Below are 8,586 nucleotides of genomic sequence, written 5' to 3' on the forward strand. Positions count from 1 at the left end.
ACTGGCTACAGATCCGCACGCCGTGCCTGGGAAGACCTGGATACTTGTTCCACGATACGCGCCCCGGACTGCCGGTGCTGCTGTGCACATCTCTCCGTCTGATAATCGGTACATCTGGCCGGAGCACGGCGATCCGGTCGAAAAGGTCACTTGAGAAGGCCGAAAACGACCTAGGCACGGCGTTCTACACTACTGTTGCCACAAGCATGCACAACGGTCCTAGACAGCTGTTCGCGAGCTTCTCCATCACTTACCTGCAAGACTTTGAGTGAGAATCTCATTTGCCTCAGGAGTCTTGGGATTGTTGCCGAGAGTGAATCCCCCCTTGCAATTTATACCTCGGATGGCTTTTACTTTCCAAAGAAACCATACAGCTCACGGACGACGTTCCAAACGTCTATCAAGTACCGAAGAGTGCATGGAAAGCGAATAAAACGGCCTGTCAAAATATGCAATCTTACAGAACATCCCAAAGACGTTTCCTGTCCCCTTGAGACGGTATCCCACGGAAAGTTACCCTGCGGAAGGTTATGCCGGGGGGTTCATTCATCTGATGTTGCATTCTGCACCGGTCAAGTCACACCCAGACATTTGGGAACTGATCTGTACGCTGATGGCACACAGCTGGAAGGGAATGACTGGCGATGGCTTAAATCGACATGATGCTTGCGCCTAGATGTTAACGACAGGCTGAGAACCCGCGATGAGCTCGACAATCTCACAACAACAGTTGATGCTCTCGCTTCGATATGGGCCCCAAAAAAACACTCTGCTCACTTTCTCACGTCTGGCTTGTCCTTCCCTCACATCGTCATCACAGTCTTACCTCCTCTTGTCTCCTTCTGAACAGGACCCTCGCTTCCGCGTCAACACCTATCTCACTTCCCCCCTTCACCACGTCTCCGGGCCTCTGCCCGTCCGCCAGCTTCCAGTCATACTTCATCAGCAAGTGCACGAGCGCAATCTTGACCTCATTGGAGGCGAAGAAACGTCCCGGACACGAGTGCTCGCCATGTCCAAACCCGAGATGGTCGGCAGTCGTGCTGACCAGCTGCCACTTGTTCTCCTGCCCCGGCTGATTGCGGAGGTCAAGGAACCGCCGTGGGTTGTATTCCTCCGGGTTGGCATAGATGTCTGGGTTCCTATACGCGTCCAGGGTGACCCAGGTGAAGGCTCCTTTCGGGATCACAGTACCGTCGGAGAGCTTGACCGGGGCCTCGGCGACGCGTCGCATAGAGGCTGGGAGCATCGGGTCAGTGATCATACAGCACCGAGACCGCCACAGGTGAACTCACCGATGTCTCTGGTGTGCAAGCGCTGTGATTCCTTCAGTGCGCTGTCCAATAGCTTCAGTTTATAGAGGCTGTTCTTCTTCCAGTGTCTCTTCCCCGTCCCCTCAGCATCGCCGTCTCCAACAGAGTTCTGTTCGTCAAGGATAGGGATCATCTCCTCGCGCAGGCTGTCGATGAAGTCACCATTCTGTGCCAGATCGAGGAGGCTACCTGTGAGCAGTTCGGTCGTCGTGTGGATGGCCACCACGCTGAGTGCAAGTTGCGCATCCGCAGGCCTGGGCTCGAGTCCGTTTCTCTCAAAGGCGTCTTGGAACCACTGCCATAAACACACTGCATCAGCAACGTCTCAGGGCCCGGGCGTCTCTCGAGTCTGTCTTACCTGGATAGTGTCTCCCGTCTTGGGTCGCGGCACACCTTTTGCGTCTGCCGTCCAGTTCCACTCCAGCCGCTTGTTGATTACCGGGGCGAGGATTCTCCTCGCGTCCGCGACGTCCTGTCTAATCTTCCTCCATTCCGGCAGTATCCATACCATGATGCGCCGGAGTGCAAAGGGCCAGCTGCGGAGGGCCCGTCCGGCGGCGAAGGTATCCAGCGTGTAGTTCTTGGCCAGTTCCAGCCATTCCTCGTTGCGGCAGAGATCTTCGCCGACGAACAGGCGCGACGAGAGCCGGGCTACGAGGTCAAGGACGAAGGGCTTCAGTGCCATGGATGTCCATTCTGTGACGGCAGCATATTAGTGGGGATTCTGCGAGTAACGGCAGACGGGGCTGCACAATATACCATTGTTTTCGCCCAGCCTCTCCTCCAGTACCAAGTTGGCTTCTTCAGAGAGGTCGTCGGTGATCAGATCTGCGAGAGCTTGTCAGCCTGACTGACGGCAAACCCAGGCTTGTTCTCCGTGATGGGCCCACGAACTCAGAGACTGTGTGATGTTCTGCCGGGTCACCTTCTGCACAATGTCTTCCTCGTGCGTGAGTGTGTTCATTGCCCGAAGGCCCGGATAATCGAGGAAGAACTCCTTTGTGTTTGAATTTCAGCAAAACTTGTCAACATGGTCCGTCCTGTCCTCCCCAAATCCCAGACTTACCCACTGGAGTGCTTTCTTGAAGCTCATCTGCTTGACGTTCTTGATCTCCTCTGCGTATCGGGCGGGGAGGAAGATCTTGACGCCTACATCGGTAGCGATTTGGTAGGGCTGCGAGAACTGTGTACACAGGGTTTTTCAACTTCGACTCCCTACAGAGGTGTATCCCCTGGTGGACCGGGGCGCCGTCATACCTTCTCGACAGCTTCTGCGACGAGCTGGGTTCCCTGCGCTGTATACTTGCGCCGCGCCTTCTCGATCTTCATCCAGCCTTTCTCAACGCCCCAGGTCGGGATGCCCGGGTACAGGCCTGGCTCGCGGAAACAGGCATACAGCACGAGCCCCAGGACAGCTGCGCCGGCTACGAGTCGGCCGTAGGTGGAGGACAGTCCGGCCTGAGAGCCGAGATCAAGAGCGTATTGCAACATGGCTCACTTTTTGACAAAGTTGTGATGGGTACGTGAGAGCCTGTTACAGGTATGTGTGCAGCTTCAATGACGGTAGACACAGCCCAAGTTGGCGGAACCACTAAAGGCACCCACGTCTTTCAGAGGGCCAGCGCAGACATATAGAAACACCGAGCCGGGTAGAAGAAGTTCCATCCAGAGCAATCCAACTCCATCCAACCCCCGCAAAGTTAACGGGCTGTCGGGACGTACCCCAACCGCCGATGCCGAAGGGCGTGCATGCCTGAGACAGGCATCGCCATCAGGAAAACCTGGCGTGGAGTCGCAGCCATGCAGAGATGCCATCACACCAACGCACCCAAGATCCACACAGATCCACAGCTATATTCTCACCTCAGCGTGCTGGCGGGACTTTTGATTGAATGCGGAGAAGCTTCACCAAGCCCTCTTGTCGGAAAGCACACACGCGTGGCAGGGAAAGAGCAACGTGGAGGCCCCTGCGAGCACGAGAGTTCGACCACAGCGGCCGCCTCCAGGCCGCCGTCCCATGCGAGAACAATATCTCCCCCTCCCCTCCCCCTGCCGACCATCAGACGGCGCGGTGGCCCGCTGAGATGCACGATGTGACGCCCAAAGCTGCCGTGCGTGCCGTTCGGCGCCGACGCCAGAGGCCGATATCGTGATAAGGGGGTCATATGGGTTTTTTGTCAGTCTCGCGGCGCGATCGCGCATTATCCCCACGCAATACCCGGCAGTTGATCTGCGGGCGGGTCGATCCGAACGGGGTGCTTGTGACGGGTTGGGGGCGGTTGGAGTCGGAGATGGGCGGCCCCAGCTTTCTCTTTTCTGCAAGTTGATATCATGCAGACGGTTCACGGCATGTGTCTGTGTAAAGAGGGAGTGGGAGTTCCACAGTAATGTCAAGGGTGCCACGCCCCTCGAGTAAGATGGCGCCCCTCGAGTAAGATGGATGGACCGAAGCTTTCTGGGCGGGTGGAGCGCAGGAGGATGGAGTTTCTGTCAGCAGCGCAGGAGGATGGAGTTTCTGTCAGCAACGCAGGCCTCGGCAAGCCTGGCCTTCTATTCTCGGCGTAGAACCCGCCGTAGATCAATCGAACTTCACCATCCCCGGCACAGATGAGTCTCTCTTGGGAGCGGATTGGTCGGGCGTGATGCGTTCTGATTCCGAGGTCACTCTGCCGGGCGGGGAGGTATGAACGGCGCACGGCATATTGATTACTACGGCCAGGTCAGCATGGGCGATGAAACGTTGGCAGGGTGGAGCAGGCATAGGCAGGAAACAAGGGATGATCGGGTTGACAGCTTGGAGAAAGGAATCCACGAGATCACCATGTTGTCGGAAAGAGCCTCGGAAACTCAACACCCTGCAGGGAGCACCTAGCGGTGCAATTTCCGAATTGACTTCGAGCATCTGAACATGTCACCTCGGACAGGAGGTTCTTTGGGCTCGCTTCCATTGAAGCATGTATCATATATAAAACCTCTCGTCTCTTTTCCCGTTCCCAGTCCGACCGGGTATCAAAGCCATGTATATGCAGGCAGCCTGTGAAAGCCTCTCTTCCTAGTAAGAATCGAATGCACACATGGAGATACATCACGTACACACTCTTTACCAACCCACAAATGAGTAGTATACCATTGGCCCTTTTCCCCCTCCTCCGTCGGATCTCTCATCTCGCGTAGATTTTGTTCCATCACATCGTGATCGTCATGATAGTCATTCATCATCATCACCGTAACCCAGGACGCATTACCACCACCACCATCGCTTATCACTCCCATCACTCTCACATATGAATCCTGCCCACCCCCCTTGCCCAAAATTACCTCGACAGTTGGATCCTCTCCACCCTCTTGACGTCGTCGGGCATCCGCGAAATACACAGCTCCTGGCAGAACTGACCCCACTCCCCGGAGGTGCCGTCCCGGACGGCTTCCATCATGTCCTTGCCGTAGCGCTCGGTGTACGCCCGCTTGACGGCGGCCATGTGGTGCCGGTCCCAGTGGAAGCGCACCAGCCGCGACGTCAGTAGCTCGCGCCGCAGGCCGTCCTTCTTGGACGCCGTCAGCGCGTGGTGCACCAGCAGCGCGTCGCGCACCGGCTTGTTGATCACGCCGTTGAGGATATGTGCGAGGAGCTCGCCCTGTGGAGAATGTATGTGTTAGTCGCTGGCGTAGTATAATCGAAGGTCTCCTCTAGGCTGAAGGTACTTACCACCAGGTTCCCGCTCTTCTTCAGCGCGTCCCTCGCAAAGTTGGCGCGGTGCTCCTCGCTGTACTCCCGCAGGATCTCCCGCAGGTGGGCGTCGCTGCGCATGACGACGATGCCGATCATGGCGCTCTCGCCGCCCTTTTCGGCCTTGACGGCCTTGTGGAGGGTGTGCACGTCGCTCCTGACCAGGTCGTAATCGATTTCCAGCGGGCGGCCATGGCGGTCGAAGTCCTCCATCCTCTGCTCTTCCAGCACCATCAACACGGCCCTCTTGAACTTGTCCTCCTTGAGCTCCTGCTTCATGCAGCGCGTGAGGCTGTCGCCGTACTTCTTGTCGGTGAAGGAATCCTTGATCTCGTGCACCTCGTCGTTGGTGCGCCCCATGAGGCTCTCGATCAGCAGCTCGCGCCGCGTCTTGTCGCCCTGGTACCAGAAGCTGCTCCAGTACGCCTCCGACTCCCACCGTCCCAGCGCCGTCGCGTAGCACGCCTTCATGAGCGACGGGTCCTCGTCCTTGAGGCGCACGCGCACGTGCTTGGCCACGTTGACGCCCTTGCGCTCCGGGCCCGTCTTGACCAGCCGCTTGTACTCGGCCCGCAGGTCCATCACCTGCTCATGCGTCATGCCGGGCAGGATCTCGATCAGGGGCTCCGTCCGCGGCGGCTTGCTCCCCTTGAGAGCGTCTGCCAGCCGCTGCGCGTCGTCCTGCGGGTCTGCGAAACGCGCCCGTCGCGACCGCCTCTTGCCGCTGCGCTCGTCCTCGGACCCGATCGGGGAGACGTCCATGACTTGCGCGTCGCCTGGGCCGTAGTGGGTCGGTAACAGCAGGGGCGATGGCATCGGCGACGACTGCTGGTAGGTCCCGTGGTACGACTCGAGCAGCGGCGACGCCGGCGCGGCCGACACGGACAGGCCGCCCGCGCCCGGGTGGTACGGGGTCGACACGGAGAGCGATGACATCCTGTTGACGGGCGGCTGCGGCGACGAGGACCGCTTCATGGCGCTCTTGCGCGGCGCCTCGCCCGGCTCGACCGCGACGACGCTGGCCGACGAGCCGCGCGGGTCGACGGTGAGCGAGTCCCGGTGCGAGTGGGACTTCCTCTCGCGGTCCCTGTCCCGGTGGCCCGGCGCGGGGCTCCGGCTGCGCGTGCGCGAGGAGCTGCCATGGCCGTGGCCGACACCGAGGGCATCCGAGCTGTGCCGTGGGTCCCGGGAGGTGTACGAGGACAGCTTCTCGTCCCTCTCATACTCCCACTGGGGCGGCTTGGCGTACTCATACGAGGGCGAGGGCGAGTGGCGCGGGGAGGCCGGAGGACGCGGAGACACGGGGCGGGCGTCCTTTGTGGGCGGGGAGTGAAGCTTGCCGTAGGCGAGGTCCTCCTCGAGCTTCTCCTTCTTCTGGGCGCGGCGGTCGCGCGACCGCTCCCTCGACTTGTCGGAGATGGGGGCGGTCATGTAGTTGTAGGCGTCCGAGTTCTCGAGCTTCTTGGCGTACTTCTGCGGCAGGAAGGCGTCCATCAGCCCGGCACGGTCGCGCTCCTTGTCGCGCTCCTTGTCGCGCTCCTTGTCGCGCTCCCTGTCCGAGTCGGAGTGCCTTTCCCTGGGACCATCCCTGCGGTAGTCGCCATCGTATCTCAGGTCGCCGTACGAGGTCCGCGCGCCGTTCTCGACGGCTGGGCTCCTCGGGCGGCGGTAGTAGGCATCGTCGCTGGGTGAGGGGGGCGCCTGATAGCGGCGCTCCTCGTGCTCGTACGCACGCTCCCTCTCCCTGTCGCCGTATGGGTCGGTCTCGACGACCAAGGGAGGGCCACGGCTTCTACTGCGGCTGCGGTCGCGCCGGCCTGGAGAGCGCGACCGAGTTCTTCTGGTATCCTCGACCTGCAGAGACATGAGCGCGTTGGCCCGTGGTCTCGAATCTGGGTCCGGGGTCTCGGTTCCGGGCTTGAGCTCGAGCTGGAGCTATGGGCAAGCAAGCAAGCAAGCAAGCAAGCAGCAGCAGCAGCAGCAGCAACGATGGCCTCGGGCAGAGGGTGAGCTGAGCTTTTTGAGCGCGATCGGGCGGGCTTGATGGGCTACAGTATGGGGGACCCGCACTGCGGGGTAGGGAGAGGGCCCAGGTGGCTGGGTCAGGAAGACAACGCGGGGTCGGGAGACAAGTTCTGGAGGATCGTGACAATTTCGCGTTGGCGTAGCAATTCTCGAGAGCAATACCCTGCAGCAATTGGCCAGGCCACGCGATGGGACAACCAGCCAGTCGGGTCGGACAGACAGCTCTGGGAGCGAGAGATACAGAGAGGGACAGGAAGGAGGCGGCGTTGGTTATTATATCATGGGTCGGCCAGGGCGACGTGAGAAGTGACAACCTTGCAAGGCAGGTAGATCTAGTGTGCATCAGCTGCAGCAAGGGCTCGGCCTCGGGCTCTGGCTGGGCTGGGCTCTGGCTGGGCTGGGCTGGGCTGGGCTGAGGAGACGGGCAGGAGGGCAGGAGGGCAGGAGGGCAGGAGGGCAGGAGGCGAGGAGGAGACGGGAGGAGACAGCAGGGGAAGGAGAGGAGGGCTGAGCTTGTTCCTCATGCCAGGAACTGACCGTGTGGCTTGGACTCGGGGGGTGTGGGTGGTTCTCTCTGCCACTTTCCTGCAGGAGAGATGTGCGCCCATTGAAACGGGAAGCCCCTCTGCCCCTCTGATCACCATCACTGCCCGCCCATTGCTCAGAGCCCTCCCTTGGTGGCTGTTGGCGATCCTGCCGCCCGTGCAGCCGTGCAGCCATGCAGCCATGCAGCCATGCAGCCATTGTTGGAGCCGCTCCTGGAGCTAGTGTACGGCACCCCATGTGCCATTGCCAAGGCCCCGCGGGCCCGGGGTTCGTGCGCTTTTCTTGTTGGTGTGTGGTTTGTGTGGTATGTGCGGTATGGTGGTTGTGTGTCGTCGGACACTGTCGTTCATTGTCCATCGGTGAGCAGCACGCAGCCGTCTGTTGTCATTGTTGTCGTTATTGTTGCCGGCATCACAGTCTCGTCGCCCCGTTGTCCTCCTCGGCGGCATCCCACAGGAACAAGACCAACCCCCATTCGACTGCACGGTTGGCAAAAGTGACGGTCACGGTCACATCCGCAGCAGTAGAAATATTACTGTACTGTACAGTGACAGGTACAGTGAGAGATGACATGGCTGGAGGGGCTGGACGGCTAGCCCAACAACGTGCCGCGCCACATTGGTACCGTGGTAGCTCTGGCTGGGCTGATCCTCTCTGTTGGGACGGCAGGTTGCTACCAGTCCGAGCGAGCAGTGATCAATAACAATAACAACGTGCTGGGTCTCATCGGGGACCGTGGACCCACGCCTCTGTCCAGCTGACCTGTTCCCGCTGCAGAGACCTCTGTCAGTCAGGCCCCATTCCGACCCAGCCAGATGCACGCGCGCATGCATGACAAGAAACTAACAAGTCAGGTAATAAGAGTCCCCAGAGCCTTTTGGGGGTCCCGCCCGGAATCCCCGCCATGTGTGTGGCTCAGCCTTGCTCGTATGCAAGCAAGCAGGAAAGAACAAAAAGCTTCTTTCCTGTTCCCCC

The 8,586-nt window shown here is 59.9% G+C and overlaps 2 protein-coding genes across 2 annotated transcripts; both read right to left on the minus strand.

Annotated features, from left to right (window-relative positions):
- Positions 1-773: 773 nt before the first annotated feature.
- On the minus strand, positions 774-2,804 carry INS49_001305 (uncharacterized protein; the record flags this gene model as incomplete). Its single annotated transcript, XM_043162137.1, has 8 exons — positions 774-776; positions 827-1,239; positions 1,296-1,608; positions 1,672-2,009; positions 2,073-2,141; positions 2,208-2,310; positions 2,380-2,496; positions 2,571-2,804. 8 exons carry the CDS (start codon positions 2,802-2,804, stop codon positions 774-776), a joined length of 1,590 nt encoding a protein of 529 aa, XP_043030643.1.
- Positions 2,805-4,627: 1,823 nt separating this feature from the next.
- Positions 4,628-6,906, minus strand: INS49_001306 (uncharacterized protein; the record flags this gene model as incomplete). Its single annotated transcript, XM_043162138.1, has 2 exons — positions 4,628-4,948; positions 5,020-6,906. 2 exons carry the CDS (start codon positions 6,904-6,906, stop codon positions 4,628-4,630), a joined length of 2,208 nt encoding a protein of 735 aa, XP_043030644.1.
- Positions 6,907-8,586: the final 1,680 nt, after the last annotated feature.

Source organism: Diaporthe citri (genome assembly GCF_014595645.1).
Source record: "Diaporthe citri strain NFHF-8-4 chromosome Unknown scaffold_1, whole genome shotgun sequence".
NCBI classification, from domain to species: domain Eukaryota; kingdom Fungi; phylum Ascomycota; class Sordariomycetes; order Diaporthales; family Diaporthaceae; genus Diaporthe; species Diaporthe citri.